Source organism: Taurulus bubalis (genome assembly GCF_910589615.1).
Source record: "Taurulus bubalis genome assembly, chromosome: 18".
Taxonomy (NCBI): Eukaryota; Metazoa; Chordata; class Actinopteri; order Perciformes; family Cottidae; genus Taurulus; species Taurulus bubalis.
This window is the reverse complement of record NC_136606.1, coordinates 3,466,938-3,491,937: the sequence shown is the minus strand read 5'-3', so window position 1 is coordinate 3,491,937 and position 25,000 is coordinate 3,466,938. Positions and strand designations below refer to the sequence as shown.

The following is a 25,000-nucleotide window of genomic DNA, read 5'->3' as shown; positions in this document are numbered from 1 at the left end:
TTTGTCACTCTCCGGTTGCAAACATCTGATATAACTTTTTGGGATAATTCATCAGAATAGAGACTGCCAGACTTTTACATGCAAGTCAGTTTGAAGGCATTTACTGGTTTATTGAACTGGGATGCACTGGGTATTTAACACCTGATGCCATAGTACCATCAGCTCCTTATCCCGTTAAAGAAAAGTCTCTCATGTCCTAAGATGACAAAAATGTCTGCAGCAAAATCTGCAATATAATTATATATTAATTTTCTTTTCCACTGTTCCAAGTTTGATCCTGATCATTATGACCGAATAGCATTTAATTTTCAGAATTGTACCCTTTAAATGTCAGTTTGTTTACGTAATGCTAATGTAGTTATGACATTTTTTTAAATTATGTTCTGTATACCAAATGCTATCGGGCTATCTAACCTAACATGCATTTGGCAAACAGGAACAAAACAAATGGTTAAATCTGGTAGATAATAGTAAAAAGTACAGTTTTGAAGTCCGGACTCTCGACTGAAAGCTTGAAATAAAAAAGTGTGTGATGTTACGCTTCAATAGGATAAATACTTTATTCATCACCAAGGGGAAATGTGGTTGTGGCAGCAACAAGCAGAGTTACATAGAAGACATTTAAGAAAATGTAATAATACAAATGCAAAGTATATGAAGTGTGTAAATAAATACAGTATATGCAGTGAAAGCGGCGCTAGGGTTATTGATGTTGATGGAGGTGATTTATTCTACAGGCTTATAGCAGTGGGCAGGAATGTTCTCCTGGTGACAGCGGAGCTGCATGAACCTCTTGGAGAACGTTTTTCAGTCTTTGTCTTTTTGTCGACAGAGTCTAGACGGAATATATCAAATTCTAAAAAATGTAATAAAAAACCTTGCCAGTAAGTATGCCACATGCATTAACAGAGCCAGAATGATTGAAACATGTAAAATAGCATCGTAACAGACTGGGGGATTATCCAGAACATGAAATAATAACCAACATAAACCTCTAGAAACAAGACTCATCATCTTTAGGATTCCCTTCTGTGTTAAGGATCTTATGCCTGTTTAACCTCACACACACACACCAGCTTCACCGCTGGTTCCCCTTCATATGCAAAGTGTCAAAGTGTGAACTCCACAGGTCGCTTGTTGAGCCGTGGACATGAAGTCCAACAGCTGTAATACAGCGTACTTGATGGGGAATCGACTTGTGGATGAGCGTGAGACACCTGTTCCACTGCCAGATGTCTGTGCAGTGTGTGTGTGTCGCTGTGTGTATGTTGTGTGTGCCGGAGGCTGCGTGATGCTGCTGCTGCTGCTGCTGCTGCTGCTGCTGCTGCGTGGGAAATCTCTGAGCTTTAATAAAACCTAATGACACACACTGATCCAGAATTACCACGCAGCATAACACGGACTCTCCTCTTCCCTCTCCAGGGCTCCATCCAGCAGCTGGTGTTGAAGTCGGATCCCACGGCCCCAGATGACCAGTGTGAGGAGGACGATCCTTACGTGAGCACACACACACACACACACACACACACACACACACACACACACACACACACACACACACACACACACGCCCAAAGAGTCTGATAGGCGTGAAGTTCCTGTAGCCTCAGCAGCCCGAACACGTGCAACATGGAACAAGTCCTCCCTCTAGTGGTGGAGACAACGCATTACAGTGACCCATGTGGACACAAGGTGTGTGTCTCTTTTCCTGTGTGTGTGTGTGTGTGTGTGTGTGTGTGTGTGTTTAGTTCTCCTTCACACAGCAGTGTGATTATATTTGAGACAATTTTGTGCGCCGACCGTTTGGGGCTGCACACGTTCTAGTGTTCGTACTGTATCTTTAAAAGTGTCCAGCATACTCACCTCTTACAGACTGTATTTCTTTTTTTTACATCACCAATAAGCACATTGTGCTTTACATGCTTTTTTTACCTCTTCTAGTTGAATGCTACATTTTGTGACGGTACATTTTAATCAGATTTAAAAAGATCAAAGCCAGCTTCATGAAGAAATGTTTTTCTTCTCACCTGACCTCAATCCCGTCAAATGTCATACTTTTGGTCGTGGTTTGAATCGTGGATCATCTGATATTTACACATGAAGAGAAACATTTCAAATGTGCATGCATTTTGCCTGTGACACCGATCAGTCGCTTACTAGGCTCTGCTGAAAATAAGTCTTATTTGTCCAATATATACTATGGAAGCTCGTTTCCGCCACTAAAAAATAAAAAGTCATAATCATAATTCCGACTTTATTATCTCATAATTCTGCCTTTTTATCTCATAATTTCGACTTTATTATCTCATAATTCTGCCTTTTTATCTCATAATTTCGACTTTATTATCTCTTTTTTCTTTCTTTTTTTTAGTGACGGAACCGGGCTTCCATAATTGCCTGTGCTATCCACTGTTTTTTTAAGTTAAAGTTGAGCTGTCACAGTATAATCAGTGCCATGACAGAAACTGTGGGAACCAAAGCGCTCGCTATCCAAGTGCATTTTCCTCTTTTGGCTTGTTCCCTCGTTCAGTTCCCTCGCTCTGCAGCTGGACCTCAGATCCCGTCGGTCCGTCTGCAGAGCGTTTAAATGGTTGAAATGGTTGAAATGGTTGAAATGGTTTTAATGGTTTCTGTCCCTCTCCTCTTTATCTCCTCGCTCTCGTCCTCTCTGCAGGCCTCTGGGTACGGAAGTGGTGACGATGCGTATGAAGACAGAGAGGGAATAGACGAAGTGAAGAAGATTGTGGAGGAGAGAGAGTACACCGTGGTGACTGCAACACACACACACATACACACACACGTTCTATCCCGTGTAGCTGGGTTGGACCTGGACCAAAGGAACCGGCTCTTATCCTCGCCGGCCGGCCGCAGACTGGAACACGGTGATACGTGCGGCTCGCTGCCAGCTCTGAAAAAGAAGGCCGGGGTTTGGGAAGAGGACCAGATTATTTTACTTTCAGAAAATATCCCCTTCCCTTAATTGGTACCCATAACCTTTGCCGAGCAGATTTCATTTAATTTCATTCTATTCTATGAATAACAATTATTCCCCTCCTGGAGAGACATGAGCTCATCCCTGCTTTACCTTTAACATTGACTTGTTTCAGGACAGGAGATTCAAACATACTGAAAATATACTATAATCATAATTTGGAATTAGACCAGAAGGACTGAGAGCGGCTGGAGTTTTTTTTTTTTGATAATCTAATTATAATTCTGTTCTCAATCCTTTAAGGTTCATTGTGAGAAAGCGAATAAGTTAAAATGGCCGACATGTCACCCTGTAAAAAACAGACTCAAAAGTCTAAATAATCTTCCTGAGCCACATTCTTTTCCCCCCAAATAATTTAAAACCCCATTAAAATCCTACTGAAGTCAAATAAATTGAGACTTATTGAAGTTACTAACCGCCGTTGTGGAGAAGTCCGACTACACAAGTCCCTTATTACTGAATTCTGCTAAACGCAGCGTGTCATTTCTATTCTGCAGCTCCCTCTTGTGACTTTTCAAGTTTTGCTATTAATGGAAACTGTCGCACATTCACACGTTCATTCAGCCTCATTGGTCCCTGAGAGAGATGCGCTTCATTTAAACCAGATTTCATCTCCCAACTGATGGCCACATTAAATACTTTTACTTTGTGGGCGCCTGAAGTATCAGTGCTCCATCAGCATGGAGAACAAATGTTTCCCCCCATCTGAGGCAAACACAAAAAAAGTTAAAAGCCCAAATATGCACACATATAGGCTCGTTAATCTCCCAGTTGTCTGCATGGCTTTTACATAGAAACATTATTTTTGCAGCCCTTCCCGGAGATGGACCCCACTGACAGCGCCCCCGTACAAGCTCCGCCCACTGAGAGCTCACGAGGCGATGAAGATTATGATGATGAGGATGTAGACATAGAGGAGCCTTCTGGACAGGAAGTGGAGACGACCACAGTGAGAGGTGAAAAACAACAACAACAACACAATTCATATTTTAGGAAATCTGTCTTTCGTGGCAAAGAACTGTCGATATTTGTATTTTTTTCCTTTAGGGTATTAAACCAAACGCTTAGCTTATCATGTGTCACATACATGCACACAAGTATGTGTGTGTGTGTGTGTGTGTGTGTGTGTGTGTGTGTGTGTGTGTGTGTGTGTGTGTGTGCTGACATAGAGGTCATGCTGTGATATGCCAAGTACTTGGTTTGTATTTCCCAATATTCACCAGCAGATGGTGCTAGAGGAGTCTCTCCTTTTTCTGACCTGCCCTGAATTAATATTTCATAACTTGATAGATCATGTAATGATGCCAATAAAGTGCCATTGTATTGTAAACATATGTGTATATATATATATATATATATATATATATATATATATATATATATATATATATATATATATTATTGTTATATGTTGTTTGTATGGGCTCACTTTGTGTCTTTGTTCCAGAGAATTCATTTCAGACGGCTGCCCCAGACTCCTTATTTGACACTGTAAGTAATTATTTTCTTCATATAACATATATATATATATATATATATATATATATATATATATATATATATATATATATATATATATATATATATATATATATATATATATATATATAAATAAATGAGTCACTCAGAGTTCGTTCACCGTCCAGCCCCTCCAGGTGTCTCCGGGACAGAAAGGGGAACCAGGTCCATCCGGTCCTCCAGGACGGCCCGGCCCCCCAGGACAGGCCTCAGGGGACGGGGAGGGAGGGGAGCCGGGGCCCCGGGGCCCACAAGGTACAAGAGGTCCGCCTGGGGCTTCTGGGAAAGATGGACAGCCGGTGAGTTTGATCAGTTTGTTTCATTTGCGATATTCAAAACGATCTATTTCACAAACAGTGCGTCTTTCTATTTAAAGAACAGCAGACGCATGATTGAGCACGTTGTTGTTGAGGTCATGTGACGGGTCAGAAGATGAGATGATGGATTGTTTGTATATTTTTGTCTTTTCTCCAGGGAAGCAAAGGTGACACTGGTGTCCCAGTAAGTAAAGTCTTTCTTACGCGTTCATGTTGTTTGTGTCTCTGGGGAAAACTGATGCAGGAACTAATCTAGAGCACTACACTTCATATATTTAATATCTAATGATATCTGCTGGTTCAGCACATTGCATCCCAGACTTATGGCACTATTGGGTTCCTGCTTTTCACTTTTTACAACCTGGAGAAAACATGGCCTCAGATGTGATCTCATGTCTTCTTCCCAGGGAGCAACTGGGCCTCCAGGATTCCCAGGACTGCAGGGAGAGCCTGGTTCTACGGGAGAAAAGGTAAACAATACACCTGCTTTAATACACCTGGACTTGAATATGAACGGAATTTAACTTATGAGACACTCCACTGCCGTGTGAATGTGTAACAAATGCCCAAATAAACGTCCCGTTGCCGTGTCCTCCAGGGGGATCGGGGTGCCGGACCCCCGGGTCCTCCAGGCCCTCCTGGACCTGCAGCTCCAGCAAGCAAGTCCTCCGCGGTCCTGGTAGGTCTTCAAACCACTTGGTCCCAGTAACATCTGGTGTGCTGTAGTTTCATAACGACGCCTGATTCATAAATGATCATTTAAGGCTAAATGATGTTGTTGTTTTGGGCTTCAGTGGGAATAAAAACAAAAGCCCAAATGTCTTTATTGATATGATTGACCTTTGTTTCATCCATCTGTAGGTGTATGTGCATTGTTCATGTTTTTCTGAAGCTACAGGTGTAGTTGGAGATATGTATTGTTGTTTCTCACCTTGTGTCGTCACGTTCACTGGCATTTGTATGCACCGATAATGTTATAAATGTGATTATTAAAATAGTTAGAGGACACTGATGCCTGGCTGGCTGAAGCATTCATGCTTTCCAAGCATTTCATTATTAATCTCGTATGAACAAACCTCAAATTATGAACATTGTTATTATTATGAATGCATCGTAATAAGAAGCACTGAGACATGAAGCCCTCCAGCTGTAGTGATCTGACCTGATTTCACCTGATTTCACCTGATTTCACCTGATTTAACGACCTATGTCATGTGTTCTTCAGGAGGGGTCCGGATTCGAAGACTTTGACAGCGATGCAGAGATGATCAGGGTAGGTGAACGTTGTTCTCTCTCTCTGTGACGTTAGCTAACATTTAGGTGCGTTAGCTGATATTTAGGTCGTTAGCTGATATTAAGGACGTTAGCTAACATGTAGGTGCGTTAGCTGATATTTAGGTCGTTAACTAACATTTAGGTGCGTTAGCTGATATTTAGGTCGTTAGCTGATATTAAGGACGTTAGCTAGCATGTATGTGCGTTAGCTGATATTTAGGTCGTTTGCTGATATTTAGGACGTTAGCTAACATTTAGGTGCGCTAGCTGATATTTAGGTCGTTAGCTGATATTAAGGACGTTAGCTAACATTTAGGTGCGTTAGCTGATATTTAGGTCGTTAACTAACATTTAGGTGCGTTAGCTGATATTTAGGTCGTTAACTAACATTTAGGTGCGTTAACTGATATTTAGGTCGTTAGCTGATATTAAGGACGTTAGCTAACATTTAGGTGCATTAGCTGATATTTAGATTGTTAACTAACATTTAGGTGCGTTAGCTGATATTTAGGTCGTTAGCTAACATTTAGGTGTGTTTGCTGATATTTAGGTCGTTAGCTAATATTTAGGTGCGTTAGCTGATATTTAGGTGCGTTAGCTGATATTAAGGTCGTTAGCTAACATTTAGGTGCGTTCGAAAAACCTTTCCTCACATTTGTGTGACCGAGATGTGTCGTCCTGTCTCAACAGGGGCCTCCGGGGCATCCCGGCATCCCGGGACAGCCGGGGCCCCCAGGACCTCCGTCGGAAGACTTCTTCCCTGGACCACCTGGGGTCCCTGGGAAAGATGGGAAGGATGGAGAGGAGGGGGAACCTGGACTGCCTGTAGGTTTTAACATTGTTTTTCCTCCTTCATATTTGTCTATATGTACTTTTCATCAATAAGAGCCAAGCACAAACGTAATCCTCAACTTTTCAACCATTTGTTATTGCATTTGATTTGTTTGAGAGCTGCAATATAAACATAACCTGACTGACTGATGGAAGTTCAATAACCGAGGCTCGGCCTCAGACAGTGAACTCCTAACTTCTGTTTTCAGGTGATTGAGGAGTGGTTTAGTGGCTCAGGGTCTGGGTCTGGTTCTGGGTCTGGTTCAGGGTCTGGTTCAGGGTCGGGTCAGGTATTAATCATGTGGTCCCTTAAGATCCAAGGGACTGGAAAGACAGTATTTCCCCCAACTTCAGTTGAAAACCATGTTCATTTACTGCTTTCCTGCCATTGCTTGCTGCACAGTATTGATTGTGTGTGTGTGTGTGTGTGTGTGTGTGTGTGTGTGTGTGTGTGTGTGTGTGTGTGTGTGTGTGTGCATATATTAATTGTTAAATAAGTCTTTTCCTTATCCTCCAGCTACAGTAACAGCTCTTTGGCAGAAACTAGCGTCAGAGCTTCAGAACATGTCTGAGCCGCAGCATTTGTTGGGGGAAATGTGTCTTTTGTCTTAAAAAATGTCAGAAGCTTTTGCCATCTGTGTGAATGGACCACTCTGAGGTCTAAAACCTTTACTGCGACACTGTTTCAGTGCATCAAAAGTTTATTCTCTTCGGTCCCCGCTGGCCCTTTGGCATTATTACATTTGTCCTCATTTGAACCAGTTTACACACAACTCTGTTCAAAAGGATGAATGTGCGCTAACAATTTAATAACCCTTGCAAACACTGTGCAGTGGATGCACAACAAAAATAGATATGCATTTGAAATCTGAAATGTGAATATAATGACGATGTCACTCACTTGCAGGGAGTTGACGGAAAAGATGGGAATCCAGGACCTGCTGGGGAGAGAGGAGACAAGGTGAGGCTGAAGAACACATGATGCATCATATACATACTATATATATATACATATTCCTATATGGACTGACATGCATTGACCTACTTTGTAGAGTTAAACAAAATGAAGAAAACCTCATATGTGAATGTGCAGCACACCAACCACGAGAAATGTTTGTGTAACTTTTAGGCCACGCCCTCTTTTTCTTTTTGTCTGATTTCCCTGGAGTCGGCCTCTTAGTTCTCCATGAGCAAAAAAAACAATTCCACACGAGGTGGGCCCCCAGCGAGCTCTTAATGAGGGCCCCCCAAGGACTAATGACACTCAGGGCCTCCAGAGTAAACCAGTCTGAGCTGCAGATATTGTTTAAAACGTGTCTTATATGTTGAACAGGGAGAGCCCGGTGCAAGCGGGAAAACAGGAGCCAAGGTAAGATCTTGATGATGTCATCCTTGAGGGGACAGAGAGCCACCATGATCACCATCTTTCTTCATTCATCGCCTGCACTGATGTTATCTTCATGTTTGATCTGGTCCCTTGCAGGGAGATCTGGGCCCTTCAGGGTTCCCAGGCCTGCCGGGCTCAGAGGGTCCAGAGGGGCAGCCGGGGCCCAGGGGCCCGTCTGGCCCTCCTGGGCCCCCAGGTCCTCCTTGGAGAGGCCCCGCAATGGACTTTGAGGTACGGCCTGTTATACGACTTTATGAACGCTGACTCACATAAATGATATCATGAGGAATTATGAGACAATGATATCTGCACTTATTTTTTTATTGATATATAGTTATATTATATATATATATATATATATATATATTTAACATATAAAACAAAAATATTTAATGTATATATATATATATATTTAAATAATATATATATTAAATAATGCATAAATACAAATGTTTTTTTTATTTATTCATGTATTATGAAGATTTTTATTTATTTATTATTTGTTTTATTTATATAAAATATATAAATACATTTTTAAAAAGTATTTATATTTTATTTATATTGCAAAAAACTATATATATATAGTTTTTTGTAATATAAATACAATATAAATGCATTATATATAAAAAAATACTTTCTTGCATTTAGTAGCATGTATATATATTACATTTTTACATTCTGACCCCAAAAAATATTTTTGTCACCATGTTTCAGGACCTGGAGGGGTCTGGGATGCAGAGTGGTTTTGGAGCTGTGCTGTCCAGCGGCCCACAGGTACGACTGCATTGAGTGTGTTGGCATAAAGAGCAAATTATTTTCATCATATCAATCAGCATACAGAGTAATTTCATCAAACCATCAGCTGCTATTCCTGTGATGATACATGTGCTCGTGTTTGTTCCACAGGGTCCTCCAGGAATCCCCGGACTTGAGGGGCCCAAGGTGAGATGTTTAGACGAGTCTTAGTGATCCATTTGATTTGATTTCCAACATCACCTGATGACACGTTTCTCCCTCTTCGCCTCACAGGGGAAAGATGGTTTAGACGGCTCTCCGGGAAAGCCGGGGCTCAAGGTGAGTCTGAGTCTGGGTTACCTCAGCACCAGCTGCTGGCCCGAGCTTCATTAACGTCATGTTAGGTCACATTGGACAGCGGTGTAGAGACAGAGGTCATGACCCGAGATCCTCATGTTTCCAGGAACGTTTCGTTATAATACATTGCAGGGAACTTGACATACCCGTATCTTCTTCATCGGTTTGACCATTAGCGAAGAGAAAGAAGGTTATCTCAGTAGTAACAGCAGTGGCGGGCCGTGCATTTTCTACCTGGGCCTTCAGTGCCGTCTGATATCATATACATAAATACACGCATGACGGGATGCTGCGTCATTAACGGACAATGCATGTAGTCCACATCAACAAGAACCAGTCACATTTATTTATAACAAAACATGACAAAACAATCCAACAAAACCGCGGCACCAAAACCCTGCACACTCAAGAGAACGAGCCACGACCGCTCGATAGTGGCAGTCGATATTGAGATCGACGTTGAGATGCCCGTAACTCTCCGTGAGAAAAGCGTTGTCAGTAAATCCGCCACCAAGTCTGTTTATGCTCTTTCTTCAGCCATTGAGTGTTAAAAAACCTCCACCATAACAGGGATGTGTGTGATTGATTGATGTGTCTGCAGGGGGAGGCGGGTCTTACAGGACGATCAGGGTTTCCTGGACTGGAGGGACTAAAAGGGGAAGAGGTCAGTAAATGGACAGATTAAGGATTTCATGAAAATGTCATCTTTTATAGACGTTCAGACTAGTTTTTATTGGCTCTATTGCGACTTTTTTGTTGGATAGATAACTGTAAATGTTTTTTTATTCATTTAAAAGGTGATCTTAATAAATCTGTTGATGGATGTAATTCCTAAAACAATCTGTAAAATGTAAAAGTGTCATTTAAAACATATACGCATTTCCACTTTTAATGTAGCATTCAGTGAAAATGGCCGCTGCTAGTAACTGAATGTCTCCTCTTGTGTCTTCTACAGGGAGAAAAGGGGACCAGAGGAGATCCAGGACTAAAGGTAAAACCACATGGGACTTGGACAAACTCACAAGTGGACCCACGCACATTTAAAAAAAAAAGTTTAGAGCATTTTCTGTTGCCATTCACTATAAGGATATAAAATGTTTTTCCCAGGGAGAGAGTGGACGGGACGGGCTCAGTCTACCCGGCCCTCCAGGACCACCTGGACCAGCAGGACCCATTATCAACCTCCAGGATGTAAGTAGCACCTGAGCACGACCAGGTCTACGTATTGCGGGCTGTGAAGGGAGAGGCCGGCGTTTCATTTCCTTTGACGACGTTCTCCTTCTGCCTCAAACACAGCTGCTGCTCAACGACACCGACGGAGCCTTCAACTTCTCGAGGGTTTCTGAAGCTCCGGGTCCCGTTGTGAGTACCAAGCAACACGAGCGTCTATCAGCGTAACAACAGCGGAGTACGCGCTAAGGCAGGGGTTCTCAAACTGTGGGGCGAGCCCCTCTAGTGGGGCGCAAAGGTATTACAGGTGGGGCGCAGGTTGGGAAATGCTGATTTTTTTGTTTTATAATCCTTTAATTATTATCTTTAAAAGATATTCAGTGCAAAACAGGTCAATTTCAGCCACAATAAGCTATTTATTTTCCAAATATTAGTTATTTTTTGCACAGATGTACCTTTATTTGCATTGTTCCAACAAAGTGATTGGACATGTTATTAGTTTTTGTCTGATGGAGCGATCTGGTTTACTTAAAAGGGGTTTCAATTTTCTTTATTCTATTATTTGAAAAAGCACGGATGGAGGAGTCACAAAAAGTTATTTCAATAAAAATTCGTTACAATTTTATTTTGGGCGGTGGGGCGTGAACATTTTTCTTCCTCCAAAGTGGGGCGGTACAGAAAATAAATTGAGAACCACTGGGTTAAGACAACATGTGGAGAATCTTTTATTTTTTAATTGCTATTTCCTACATGTTTGCAGGGACCACAGGGGCCAAAGGGAGATGCTGGGATGCCCGGAGTTCAAGGACCTGCAGGACTGAAAGTAAGTGGGACCTACATGCTCGTGATATATTTACATGTGTGCTCTTATTGTTCTGTACATGCACACATCTTAGCAGAAGTGTCTGCATATGTTGTTGTTTTCAACCCGTCTGCGTCCACAGGGTGACCGGGGCGAGCCGGGCTTCGTCATCGCAGATGATGGATCCCCGACGTCGGGCCTGATTGGAACCAAAGGAGTCAAGGTTATTTTAGTTTTTCACACGTTTTTATTCGTTATTGGGATATGTGGTGCATGCATGTTCTTCAGGATTTGAGTATCTGTAAAAAAAGAGCTCACTGTACAATAATCCATGTCCGTGGGGCTTTGCAGGGAGATCATGGTGCATCCGGCCCGGCTGGGATTACAGTAAGTATTGGCAAATTATGTCACTTTTCAGGTGCAATGAATGCATTTAAGAATCACGTGAATCACCTTGTTTTGTTCCCAACAGGGGCCCGCCGGACCCCCGGGACCCAAAGGAGAATTCGGTTTCCCCGGTCGATCTGTAAGCACCATGAACTCAAACATTTACAATTGTATTAAAAGGGAACACTGACTCAGACACTTAGATCAGGAGATACAGATGTGTGTGTGTGTGTGTGTGTGTGTGTGTGTGTGTGTGTGTGTGTGTGTGTGTGTGTGTGTGTGTGTGTGTGTAGGGGCGTCCAGGTCTGATGGGACCAAAGGGAGAGAGAGGAGACTCTGCAGGCCTGCAGGTGAGTCACACACACCTGTTCTCTGCAAATGCAACGCGTCGTGATCGAGCAGCAGAATGAGATTGAGTTGATTTTGCTTTTAGTTTTATAACACCCTGTTTTCTCTTTCTTTCTTCCATTTTTTTTCTTCGTTTTTTTGTCTTTCCAGGGAGCTCCCGGCCTCCCGGGGCTGCCGGGCCGTCCAGGAATATTCAACTGCCCGAAAGGAGTAAGCACGCACACATCCATCGACTCACACACTCTGACACACACTCTGACACACACTCTGACACACACTCTCATGGAGTGTGTCCTGTTTGCTCACTCTCCTCTCTCCTCTCTCGTCTCTCCTCTCTCCTCTCTCCTCTCCCTCTCCTGAAGACCGTGTTCCCCATCCCTCCCCGGCCTCGCTGCAAAATGACTGTAAGTTTCAAACACGTCGTTATGAATTATTTTACCATTTATTTCATTTCTAATGGCACATCTCGTATAATCTGTCATCCTGCTGCTTTGTGTGTATTCTAAAATCATATATTCACGTTAGAGTGAAGGCTAAGCTGCATGCTAAGTGGTCGTCCATCTTCATTGAACCTCCTCATCATTTTATTTATGTATCTAATCATCCGTCTGCTGAGCTCATTCAGACGTCACAAACTCCCTTTCTTTATCTCTCGTTCCCTTCTCACACGTCTCCCCTCTCTCCCTGATATTTATGCATGATTTCTAAATTCAGTCATCGCTGCTGTTAACATGTTTGTGCTCGTTATTCCAGCTGAATCCCAATGGAACCGTTGCCCTTGGTAGGTTGAGACTTTTGTTTGCCATAAATAATAAAAACATGAAGTCTGTTTACACCGATTTTTTGCAGGTTGACTCTTAGTGAACTGAATATTATCTTTTTTTTTTACTTGAACTTTTAACCCTAGAACAGAAACGTCGGCTGATTTTTACCCGAGCGATTGTGGTTACGTTATTTTCATTGTGTTGCTTTTGTCTGAGTTGCGTGAGTCTTTGTGTAGCTTCATGCTGCTCACTGGCGTTATTGAAGGTGGGCGTGTCTTATTGAAAGTGGGCGTGTCTCTCTGCACCAATCACAGGACAAGGCTCACATGTCCCAGGAACCCAGGATGTGGACCAAAGAACAAGTTCATAGCTCCATTATTTATATTTTTAATCATGTTTTATTGACGATTCCCAAATTTTTCACCTGATTTTGAGCCTTTTTTTAGGGTCCACCCATGAAACCTGTTTTTATGAGAAGTTCTACAGGGTCAAATAAAAGAAGAGTACTTCAATTTGTTGTATTTGAATGTATTTTGATGAGAAGTATTTTTTATCAGGTACATTATATCGGGTGAAATATACCCGAGGTCAGTGATGGAGTTACTATTTGTAACGTTAGTGTTCTAGGGTTGAAATCATCACATGTAAAGACAAGCACCTGATTCATGTTTGTCTCTTTGTCTCCAGGTACCTGCCAGACGCTCCTGAAGGGCGTGAAGGGAGAGCAAGGTGTTCCCGGGATCCCGGCGCCTCAAAGTGAGTCAATTAGACCCTGAAAAGAAAAACAGACAATAAAAGAGAAACATGATCTATAATGAAAAGGACAACTAGCAAAGAAGAGAACTACAACGTGTGTTTTAATGAGTGAATTTAAACGCATGATTTGAAGGATATCTAGTCGTGTATTTACTCTTTACTTTCCCCAAAATCATTACTCATAACTCCCTCCTCTGTTTCTGTTCTAGACTCTTTTCCTAACAGGGGAGGCTGGGTAAGTTATTATGGAAGAGCTTTTTATTTCCACTTTTTTGTGCTTTTAAATGCTCACAACCGTGCTTTAAGTGTGCCGTGTAACCACAGGGGGCGAGAGGGGAGCAGGGCACGAAGGGAGAGAAGGGAGACATGGGGGAGGCACGGTTCCCCGGGCAACCAGGTCACCCCGGGAGACCAGGGCCTGTGGTGAGTGAAGAGTCCATGAAAATGAATTATTTAGTTTTAGTTGTGCGTCTAATTAGTTTTCATCATATTTAGCAATCAAACTTCATGTCTTGTCTCACTTCAGGGACCCAAAGGAGAGTCGGTGCTCGGCCCACCAGGCCACCCCGGGGTGCCGGGTGCTCCGGGCATTCCGGGCTACGGCAGACCAGGACCGGTCGGTGCTACCGGGCCGCCGGGGCCTCCGGGCCCCTCTGAGTCCCCCTTCAGATACGGCTCAGGTACAATCCATCACGTATCCCGTACAGTGACAGCTAACATGTTATAGTTTATAGAAATCATAGTTTCTGTTTGTGATGGCAGCTTTGAGCATTGCCGGCCCGCCTGGACCCGCTGGACCCGCTGGACCCCCTGGACCGCCGAGTAGCGCAGCATCGGTACGTGAATCCTTCATTTGCGTGATGACGCAACATGCGGCCCGATATCGACGTGTTCCAGAGAAAGGTGTGAGTTTGTCTTCTCTGGACTTGTTTTCCCAGCTGAGAACGTTTAAGTCCCGTGAGAGCATGATGCAGCACACCGCCAGGGACGCAGAGGGGGCGCTGGCCTTCGTCACAGCAACAGGAAGTCTCTTCGTCAAGGTCTCCCAGGGGTGGAAAGAGATACAGGTGCAGTAGCCTGGATGCGTCTTAGGTGTTTAGAGGTTTGGTTAAAGGAAAGCTGCAGCATGCAATGTTTAGAATGGTGTGTGTGCATGTTGGAGCTCGACTGATTGAAACGGTTAAATTGCTTTTCTGTTTCATTACTTGGACGTTTTCATGGTGCGATGCTTTGAGGGAGTTTCCTGATTCTCCTGATTTGAATCCATTTACTGGAAAATATGTTTTTTATATCCTCTGGAGGGAAGAGCTGCAGATCCTCGTGTTGTTGCCTCAGCACCCCGCTGGCCAAACAATCAATGATTATTCACCCAGCAATATTTGACAACGCGCTCTTCATTGCTGAAATGCATGTTGTAAAAGTGAAACCACTGACTCACGTGATTGTTATTGTTTTAACTGAAACGCAACGTCAGCGTATGTGCAATGTAACATCCAACACATTTAATGTGATGACAACATGAACTCAAATAACACGACGTGAAGCGTCTGAGTTAAAGTCTGTTTTGTGTCCACAGCTCGGCAGTCTGATCTACCTCTCCAACAACATTATTCCACAGGACGAGGTACTTATTGCATATTTGTGTTGCTTTTCGCTTCGTATATATAAACACTATCGTGGAACGTATATATTATATATATGCAGTATTTAATTAATCCATTTAATTCAACTAATCCTCTTTTCTACGATGTGTTTAGCCGCGGGTTTCATACCAGATCAGAGGAGACCCGATGGAGAGAATACACTCAGTCAATGAAAGGGTGAGCGTCAATAGGATTGTGTTATTCTAAATAATGTACATGGATTTCTGCAACATTGAATTTGGAGAGGAAGGCTACGAAACATGAATTATTGATTATTATGTAACACGTGATTTTATGAAACATTTAAAGACATTTAAAGTACATGGATTTCACAGCATAGTTAATGTAAGTCAAATGTATGCATTCTTGAGTGAGGGAGTGAATGAGTGAGGGAGTGAGTGAGTGAATGAGTGAGTGATGGAGGGAGGGAGGGAATGAGTGAGTGATGGAGGTAATGAGTGAGGGAGGGAGTGAGTGAGTGAGTGAGTGATGGAGCTAATGAGTGATTGATGGAGGGAACAAGTGAATGAGTGAGTGAGTGAGTGAGGAAGGGAGAGTGAGTGATTGAGGGAGGGAGGAAGGGAATGAGTGAGTGAGTGAGGAACGTCGTGAGTAAGGGAGGGAGTGAGTGAGTGAGTGATGGAGGTAATGAGTGAGTGAGTGAATGAGTGAGTAACGGAGGGAGTGAGTGAGTGAGTGAGGGAAGGAAGGAGTGAGTGATGGAGGGAACAAGTGAATGAGTGAGTGAGGAAGGGAGAGTGAGTGATGAGGGAGGAAGGGAATGAGTGAGGAACGTAGTGAGTAAGGGAGGGAGGGAGTGAGTGATGGAGGTAATGAGTGAGTGAGTGAATGAGTGAGTAAGGGAGGGAGTGAGTGAGTGAGGGAGGTAATGAGTGAGTGAGTGAATGAGTGAGTAACAGAGGGAGTGAGTGAGGGAAGGAAGGAGTGATTGATGGAGGGAACAAGTGAATGAGTGAGAAAGGGAGGGAGTGAGTGAGGGAAGGAAGGAGTGAGTGATGGAGGGAACAAGTGAATGAGTGAGTGAGTGAGGAAGGGAGAGTGAGTGATGAGGGAGGGAGGAAGGGAATGAGTGAGGAACGTAGTGAGTAAGGGAGGGAGGGAGTGAGTGATGGAGGGAGTGAGGGAGTGAAACAGCGAGGGAGGGAGGGAGGGAGTGAATGAGTGAGTGAGGATTTGTTTAACTGTAATAAATAATACTCTGGGCTCTTCCTCCTATAACCCCGCTCTGCTGCCTCCTCTTCCTCCTATAACCCCGCTCTGCTGCCTCCTCTTCCTCCTATAACCCCGCTCTGCTGCCTCCTCTTCCTCCTATAACCCCGCTCTGCTGCCTCCTCTTCCTCCTATAACCCCGCTCTGCTGCCTCCTCTTCCTCCTATAACCCCGCTCTGCTGCCTCCTCTTCCTCCTATAACCCCGCTCCTCTCCCTCCAGCTCAACCTGGTGGCCCTGAACCAGCCGCACTCCGGCGACATGATGGGCCTCGACGTCGCCGACCGGATGTGTTACGAGCAGTCCAAGGCGATGGGCTTGGCTCCGAACTACCGCGCCTTCATCTCCTCCCACAGCCAAGACCTGGTCCACGTGGTGCACCCCGGCCTCCGGGAGACTCTGCCGGTGACCAACCTCAGGGTGAGTCCTCTCTCCTGCGGATCCCCAACGGAGGAAGAGCTTCTGGCGGCATCTCACCCGCTGTGTGTCTTCTTTCAGGGGGATGTGATGTTCAGGAACTGGCGGTCGATTTTCAATGGCGACGGGGGGCCAATGGACGCCAGGATACCGATCTACTCCTTCGACGGCCGGGACGTTTTAGCTGACCCCTTCTGGTCAGTCACCTTGATCGACTTCCTCCTTACTTGTTTGTGTCTCAGTCCCGGTCTCCACCCTCACGGACTCACAGACTTTGAGAGGGTTTAGTTCTGCCCGCTGTCACATCGTTGAGTGTTTGAGTCTCTGGCAGACATTTTGGGCATTAGATGCCGACTTTGCCCAAGGGAATTACCCACAATTCATTGCAATGTGACGTTAAACACGCAGTTACCAATGGAAGAATGGCGACATAAAAAAAAAGGTGAACAAAGAGGCATGTGGGTGTTCAGCCCGATAAATAACATTTACACAACAACATTAAGGATTAAAGATGGAACATAAAAACTCATGAAATCAGAGGAATTTTAATGTGGTTTTGCTCAAGTCTTTGACAAGTGATTATATGTATTTAAAAACCAAGATTTATTCATCAAACATTTCGTTTTGTTATTGAAGCTGTTTTGCCAAAAACGAGTAAATAGATTATTTAAAATGACGTTTCATCTCGTGAGGAAAGAGCCTGAAGACGTTCAAATCAGGGAGTTACAAGTTTAAAATAAATACCCACAATATACAATATTTGGTCACAGCAAAGTGCTTTCCCATTCATATTTATACCATTTCAAGCCCTCACAGCCTCTCACACTCAACCACTTACCAGCTGACGTCAGTGAGTCCCTGGGGGTTCAGGGTGGAGGGTTTAGGGATGACATTGGGGACTGGGCCTGTCTTGTTATTCTGTTACTTCCTGTCATGCTGATATTCTCTGTCCTCCACTCGCCAGGCCTCAGAAGAGCATCTGGCACGGCTCCACCAGCTGGGGTCTCCGGGTGGTGGACAAGCACTGCGAGACGTGGCGAGCGGACCACATGTCCGTCACGGGCCAGTCGTCCAGCCTGACCTCAGGTCTGCTCCTGGGCCAGCAGACGAGGAGCTGCTCCAACCAGTACATCGTGCTCTGCATCGAGACCCACAAAAACATTTAAATCCACTCCACCATGCCGGCCACCATAAACCTTCAACGCTCGGGGAAAACATTTGTGCTACATGCAGCATTTTTGTGTTTAAAAAAACCACATTTAGGACCACATTTAACGCAATTTCTTTCACATAGAGGATGTTTCCCCTTGTTCTGACATCCCTCTGCGTTATGTCTGAGGACATCGTTAAGGAAGTCTTCACGACAGCCAAGATATAATCCTGCAAGATAAAGTAACATAAAGTCAATACCGTAAAAGTCAGGTTATAAGTCGCTACTACCTCCGGTGGTTGTCCCTGCTGTAGAAAGCTAGCGCTGCTGCTAGCGCAATGCACCCAATTACACATGCACCCTGTTTTCGCTTTCTCCCTTTATGCTCTGATGAATAAAAAGAAAAAAAAGACTGTTGTGTTCAAGGAGGAAGAAGATAAAAAGGCTCATATTTTACCACAATACAGCAATAATGGTGGACCCTGTAGTGCTGCGGCCCTTGTGCTCCACACGCTAGTAGCTAGCTAGCGCTGCTAATAGCTCCTCGCTCCTGCTGCTAGCTCCCCGCTGCTGCTGGTACTGCCCGCGTCCCCTCTGCCCGAGTCGGTTGTCGAACCGGGGTTGGTCCCGCTACCTTTGGTGGTTGTCGGGGAGCTAGCGGAGAGCTAGCGGAGAACTAGCAGCAGCGCTTAGCTGGCTACAGCGGGGAGCTAGCGGGGACACCCACTGAAGGTAGTAGCAGCTTGTAACCCGACTTTTATGGTACATCCCTTCGTGTCGTGTAGCAATCCGGAAAGTTTCTTCTCGTATTCAACCTGGTGGCACATGATGTCTAATGGAGCACGGAGGCTTGTGGAGGCCGCCAGTCTCCTCAGCAGCAGTTGACAATAACGCTAACATCTCAAAGAGAATGTGGTAATGGTTTATTAATGTTAAAATGATACACGCAGCACCTTTAACCTTTTTTACAAGGAAAGATGACTCAAGCATCTGCAACAAAGTAGCACAGATGGGTTTTCACCAGTCACCGAGGTTCTTTTTCGAGTTTATTGTCTCTTTGTTGGATGAGACTAAAGATGTCTGTCCTGAAACTGTCCTTTTTTTATTCCAAAGACTTTTGTGATGGAAGCGTAAAGGCTATACTGTCACCGTTTTGTTTACAAGTTGTCGTGGATTTGTAGAATTGTTTTAAGACATGTGTTTGCATAACTTACATAAAGTCCCTCGTCCAACAGTGGGAAGACCAGTCGACCAGTGTTGCCACCAAAGTCATTTTTGATGCACTGTACTTTATTTGAAACAATATTTTCTAGTTCAACATGATTTGTGTTGTAGCTTTTCATACATCTTAGCAGCTCTTTCTCTCAATAGGCTATTTAATTTAAATTCAATGATTTATTTATACCGTCACAGCACATAACACAAATCAGATGATTAAATTTAAGAATGTAATTTATAGGGTTTTTTTGTTTGTCAAATGACTGTTTCTTCTCACTTGTTGCCTCTTTTCTATCTTTTTGTACAGTTTTTTTATTTTTGATGTTTCTAGTTTTCTGGAGAGCGGTGACAGCAGTCAAAACTAAATTCTCCACAAATGTAGTGATACAATTGAAACAAGCTAAATATTTTTCATCCAGAAAAAATAACAATACAAGAAAAATAAATTCCAAGGGGGAAAAGTCACGTTTTTGTGTAAATATTGGTGCTTTGTTGAATAAAGTTTTCTCTTTTCATAATCTGCTCTCGTTTCATTCTCAATTCAGGGCAGAAAAAAACTCTAATCTATACCTCTGACTGGCATATACCGGTTTATGGTTTGTTCTGCTGACCCAAATTGCCAAAGAAAACAAACGGTTATGAAAAATTATTTCCAAGATACGTTCTGAGCCAGAATTTTGACAGTTGAAAAGTTAACTTTGTGTTTGTCCTCTCTGTTGGATTTAAGTATCTTTGGTATTTTCTCTGCTGCAATGGTGTGACATGTAATGCTCATCATATGTGTGAAGTTAAAATAATATATATATATATATATATATATATATATATATATATATATATATATATATATATGACATGTAAATTTACTATTTGACTCTAGTCTGAATCGTTCAGCCTCCAGAGAGAAACAAAAATGAAAAAGATATTCAGATTTATTCTTTCTCTTAATCTGTTTCAGTCTTCCAGCAAAATGCAATTTATTGAAAAGGTTCAGCAGAGATAATTTGATTTTTTTTTACTGAGAATCTTTTGAACCATATAACTGTAACTGTATGAATCAGTGTTGAATCAGAATACATCTTCACTGACTAACTTTTCACAGCCACATAGCCTCCATAGACCGAATGTTTGACAATCAAACATAGTTTTTGGTGGAATATTCCTTTTAAGGTTTCACTGAACACTGCTAACTTGAAGTTGGAATTATTGGTATTATTAATTTAATTAAAATAAACGATTATTCTTTTGAAATATCAGTTTTTACATATGTTGTCATACAATAATAAATAAACCAGGCATTTAAAAAAACTAATTTAACAACTTCCCTTTAATCGTCACCACAGAATATGTTACAAAGCATATCTTTGCATCTTGGTGGTTAATTATTTGTGTATTTGTGAGAAAAAAAAGTAGAAACGACGGAAATTGAGCCAAACGGGAAGCTTTTATTTTGAAGGAAGCACGGAAGTGACGCACAAACCTCTGGAACAGCTGCAATGGAGACACCTGGCTTACCTGCGCGCTCAGGCTGCTTCTTTTGGAGGATGAAAAACATGTTGTTCTTTTGCATTTCTCTTACGTATCTCTTCTATTGTTCAGCCCAGAGGAATGACCACCCCATCATCGGTAAGTGCGCACGTCTTCACTGCGCCTCTCGTGCTGCGGTCATAGCAATTCATAGAAGAAGAAAAAAACATGCACCGACCGTGACAAGCTGGTGTTTCTTTGGCGTTTTTTTTCTGTCATTATTGAACTTTTTACCCCATAACTTTCCCGCAATTTTAAGCGAACTTTCAGGGATTGAGACTGCATTACCCCTTAAAAGTTATCTGACAATATGGCGACAATATGCATGCAATGTAAAACAGACAAAAATCACAGACAAAAATACACTTATTTGTTCCATGTTCTGTAATACAGCCTATGGTAGTGATTATCAATGGCCTGCTGTCCCTTTTTTTTATTCACAATGATAATAAATATATTTGTATTATTATTTATTTTCCATGTGTGTTTATTAACTGGCCCCTGCTGTTTTGTTTGTTTCAGTTAGAAAGGGACTCTTTGCTCTGGCTGCAGGCGTGTCATTTAGACCAAACTGGTTGAACTGGTTGTGTTTTTTTTCTTTCAAAAGGAATACTGGCTCAAGAAATTTTTGACGCAAAACCAAATCAAACATCTTACATCGGCGCCTCCCATGTGAAGTTCCTGGAGTCCGGTGGAGCGAGGGTCGTGCCCGTCATGTGAGTTTAAGTCTAACTGTTCAGTCGCATCACCTTTGTGACGTCCATGATGCTGAGTTCACGCCACTAACGCGGCCTGCCGATGTTGGCATCTGGTGGAGGTGATGATGCACCATTCAAGGTTAAAGGGTCCCATACATTTCTATGGCGAGCAAGTAACCATTCGCCATATCTGAATTTGGACAATCGTGACTCAAGCCCCAGAAACCGTTTATTTGCCAGGAATGTTTACACAGACAAGGAATTTTTCTAGGCGGATGGTGCATACATTAGACACGAGACAATCAACGACAACAACAGTGCAATGATATTAAATCAAGTATAAGATAAAGTGCTCAGACAAACAGATCACGTTCATGTAAGTGTATGTTAAAGTGACGTGTGTGTGTTTAAGTTACAGTGTGTGTTAAAGTGACGTGTGTGTGTTTAAGTTAAAGTGTGTGTTAAAGTGACGTGTGTGTTTAAAGATGAAGTGTGCAGGGGAGTGACCGGTAAGAAGGAAGAAAAAAATAGTCAGAAAAATTGTCCTTTGGGTGAAAAAATATTCCGAGAAATATTCCGAAAAATAGTCCGAAAAACTCAACTTTATGCAAATTCGGTCTACGTCAGTGTCGTTATTTTGTATACATTTTTTTACCATAGACAGTCTATGGTTTGTAAAGATACATTCATACATGCTGGTGGTCTGGTCTCTGTGTGAGGTATACAGGGTTCTTACGGTCATGGAAAACCTGGAAAAGTCATGGAATTTAAAAAAAAAAGGTTATTTCCAGGCCTGGAAAAGCCATTGAAAAAAATAAAATCCCCAAAGTTTTGTAAAAGTCATGAAAATGTGTTCTATTCATGTGTTCATGTCGTTCATTTACGCTGAGTTTGAAATAATGAATATGCTTTTAAAAGAAAATATAAGCAGGCATACATACAGGCATCTATATAAATGTTTATTCTTTTAATCAAACTATTGTCTCATTCATTTGTGTCATTTACGGTTTAAATACTACATTTTCTCACTTTTTCATGTATACATTGAGATTTCACTAAATGTTTGCTCATGGAAATCCATTGGTCAGAATGTGTATGAACCCTGGGTAACAAATTAATAAAGTATATATCTTTCTATCGTGGCGCTCTGGATGAACACCTTTGGCGCCAAGATGAGTTTTTCCTCCCATTTCCGATTCAACGACCTTCGCGTTTGTCGTGAACGCAGCAGCAGCTTTTTGTTTATGCAGAAGTTCTTGATGTGAAACGTTGAACCTCCTTTTCTTTTCCGTCTACAGGCTTGATCAGACGCTGGAGGAGTATAAGAGAGTGTTCAACTCCATTAACGGGTAAATGTGCTCCGGCATGGGAACCAATTTAGCCGTCAAAGATCAAGGAAAGAGGATTCCGAAATGAATAATGATGCGATGAATGACGTCTGTGGTCATTTATAAACGACCTCCGGCATCTGCTGACAAAAAATAAATAAAAATGAACAACAGAAACCGTATGATGCCATGAAAGTGGCAGTTTGGAGAAGCTCAGTATTTCAATGTTATGGACATTTTAAGCTCATTGTAATGAACCAAATATTCCACCAAGTAACTGGTTTTTCTCTGCAGTTTCTTTTCATCTGGACTTGCCCCATGCAACATTACATAATTCTGCTTTATGCATGTCCCCGTAAAATTCGGGTTATGAAACGCTACTTATTTATGATTTTTTTTTTTTTTTCCTCAACTTTGACCTATGTGGCTTAAATATCGGCGCGGCTAATTTGGGGCTAATTTTCCGATTCTAAATTAATACAATCGTCAATTTGTATTCATACAAGCACCTATTTCTTTGAGTTCAGCGACACGAAACGACATGAATATACACATTGGAAGCATTTAAATGTTTGATCCACTTCCTGTCAAGCAGGATGACGTGTTACCTGTCATATTGCCTCAAAGTCAGTGTAAACAAGAACAGGTAGCAGACCCAAAGTAACACAGATGACTGCTAAAATCGGTTACAAAATGGAAAGATTTAAGCTTGAACTTGTATGGAAGAGAGGATTGAGCAGTGTCCACCTCAGCAATAAGAAATAAGCTCCTTATCGGTAGCTGAATATTTAGTGCATCAGTTCAACGCAATTACCTCTGAATTGCCACAAACATTACAGTCACGACTCCGCTCTCGTTTACAGGATCATCCTCCCGGGAGGAAGGTCCAACATCTACTCGTCCAGGTTTCAAAGAGCCGGTCAGATCTTCTACGAGCTCGCCATCGAGGTAGGCGTGTCGCACATGAGCCGCTGTGTTTCCGTGTGTTCGTGCCGGATGTTGCTGCAGACCCTGTGTGACGTTTCAGGCGAAGAGCCGGGGCGACCACTTCCCCGTGTTCGGCACCTGCCTTGGAATCGAGCTGCTGTTCGTTTTGACGAGTCCAAAGACGGAACTGTCGTTGACCAATACGACCGGCGTGATCTTGCCTCTGACCTTCACCAATGGTTTGGCTTTGTCTTTTTAACACTGAAGTCTTTATATTGGATTTAGCTTCAGCTCTACAATTAATTGCGTCATCAACATGACCACAACTATCTGTTTGTGATGCCTAAATGTAAAAAAGTACTAATTTCTTTTATTATTTCAAACATTATCCATCTATTACTAATTACTTGTTTTTTCATTGACGAATTAAATTAGTCATCAATAACAAATGATCATGTTCTGACCCGTTTGCAGAAACCAAAGGCAGCAGAATGTTCCGAGACTTCCCGGCTCAGGTCATGGAAGACCTGGCTACTCAGCCGCTGTCGGAACACTCCCACAAGTGGGGGTTGGCCCTGTCGGTACGTCCGTCTGCTAGTATGATGGGAAACATGACCAATAAGTAGGCGGAGCTTAAGGGTCTCAATCACTTCTTTTGTAGAGCAGACCCACCCGGACATGTGTGCCAATTGTCAAGTCAATCGGTCGTAGTTGGCAAAAAGCGTGGGTTTACACAACTAAAGGAGGTGCTATCGGTTTAATTTATTTTTTTACGTTTGCCCGACACCCCAATCAGATTGGTATTTTCACCTATTCAGATAGGTGTGGACATTTTGAAACATGTAGGTTTAGCCCAAGCACTTTCTTTTCCCCACGCAAAGCCTGCAAATAATAAGAAAAAGAATGAAAAACAATAGGTCCTCCACTCTGACTACGTCAGTGCTTGGGGCCACAGCACTACATCACAAAAACAAATTTGCTTTACAATCTGTACACATAACATCCCTGTCCCGGGACCTCACATCGGATCAGGAAATACAGGGTCCACCATTATTGCTGTATTGTGGTGAAATATGAGCCTTTTTATCTTCTCCCTCCTTGAACACAACAGTCTTTTTAAAAAAAATTTCATCAGAGCATAAAGGGAGAAAGGGAAAACAGGGTGCATGTGTAATCGGGTGCATTGCCTCTGACTTCTGCCGCTTTCTTTCAGACTTATAACAC

At 42.7% G+C, this 25,000-nt stretch overlaps 2 protein-coding genes across 2 annotated transcripts in view; both read left to right on the top strand.

The window, feature by feature from the left end:
* LOC306750736 (collagen alpha-1(XV) chain-like) overlaps positions 1-18,235 on the top strand; it is a gene marked incomplete at its 5' end in the record, with an annotated part of 52,934 nt that extends 34,699 nt beyond the window's left edge. Inside the window, 38 exons of the mRNA XM_079234207.1 lie at positions 1,423-1,497; positions 2,675-2,767; positions 3,804-3,941; positions 4,639-4,809; positions 4,985-5,011; positions 5,235-5,297; positions 5,426-5,506; positions 6,053-6,100; positions 6,793-6,927; positions 7,850-7,894; positions 8,267-8,302; positions 8,417-8,551; positions 9,035-9,094; positions 9,227-9,262; positions 9,350-9,394; positions 10,014-10,076; positions 10,368-10,403; positions 10,520-10,603; positions 10,709-10,774; positions 11,343-11,405; positions 11,527-11,607; positions 11,736-11,771; positions 11,857-11,910; positions 12,065-12,121; positions 12,270-12,329; positions 12,482-12,523; positions 12,873-12,900; positions 13,571-13,639; positions 13,849-13,874; positions 13,964-14,062; positions 14,166-14,319; positions 14,402-14,475; positions 14,578-14,706; positions 15,216-15,263; positions 15,397-15,459; positions 16,734-16,931; positions 17,010-17,125; positions 17,893-18,235. Coding sequence (XP_079090333.1) covers positions 1,423-1,497; positions 2,675-2,767; positions 3,804-3,941; positions 4,639-4,809; positions 4,985-5,011; positions 5,235-5,297; positions 5,426-5,506; positions 6,053-6,100; positions 6,793-6,927; positions 7,850-7,894; positions 8,267-8,302; positions 8,417-8,551; positions 9,035-9,094; positions 9,227-9,262; positions 9,350-9,394; positions 10,014-10,076; positions 10,368-10,403; positions 10,520-10,603; positions 10,709-10,774; positions 11,343-11,405; positions 11,527-11,607; positions 11,736-11,771; positions 11,857-11,910; positions 12,065-12,121; positions 12,270-12,329; positions 12,482-12,523; positions 12,873-12,900; positions 13,571-13,639; positions 13,849-13,874; positions 13,964-14,062; positions 14,166-14,319; positions 14,402-14,475; positions 14,578-14,706; positions 15,216-15,263; positions 15,397-15,459; positions 16,734-16,931; positions 17,010-17,125; positions 17,893-18,094 — 3,036 coding nt within the window. The 3' untranslated portion in view covers positions 18,095-18,235. The remainder of the gene's footprint in view (positions 1-1,422; positions 1,498-2,674; positions 2,768-3,803; positions 3,942-4,638; positions 4,810-4,984; positions 5,012-5,234; positions 5,298-5,425; positions 5,507-6,052; positions 6,101-6,792; positions 6,928-7,849; positions 7,895-8,266; positions 8,303-8,416; positions 8,552-9,034; positions 9,095-9,226; positions 9,263-9,349; positions 9,395-10,013; positions 10,077-10,367; positions 10,404-10,519; positions 10,604-10,708; positions 10,775-11,342; positions 11,406-11,526; positions 11,608-11,735; positions 11,772-11,856; positions 11,911-12,064; positions 12,122-12,269; positions 12,330-12,481; positions 12,524-12,872; positions 12,901-13,570; positions 13,640-13,848; positions 13,875-13,963; positions 14,063-14,165; positions 14,320-14,401; positions 14,476-14,577; positions 14,707-15,215; positions 15,264-15,396; positions 15,460-16,733; positions 16,932-17,009; positions 17,126-17,892) is intronic.
* Positions 18,236-20,849: 2,614 nt separating this feature from the next.
* The window catches only part of LOC306750735 (gamma-glutamyl hydrolase-like), a gene marked incomplete at its 5' end in the record, with an annotated part of 4,717 nt that continues 566 nt past the window's right edge, over positions 20,850-25,000 (top strand). Inside the window, 7 exons of the mRNA XM_079234206.1 lie at positions 20,850-20,922; positions 21,431-21,539; positions 22,820-22,870; positions 23,713-23,797; positions 23,877-24,015; positions 24,251-24,357; positions 24,990-25,000. The exon at positions 24,990-25,000 is cut by the window's right edge and continues 80 nt beyond it. Of these exons, the coding sequence (XP_079090332.1) occupies positions 20,850-20,922; positions 21,431-21,539; positions 22,820-22,870; positions 23,713-23,797; positions 23,877-24,015; positions 24,251-24,357; positions 24,990-25,000 (575 nt within the window). The remainder of the gene's footprint in view (positions 20,923-21,430; positions 21,540-22,819; positions 22,871-23,712; positions 23,798-23,876; positions 24,016-24,250; positions 24,358-24,989) is intronic.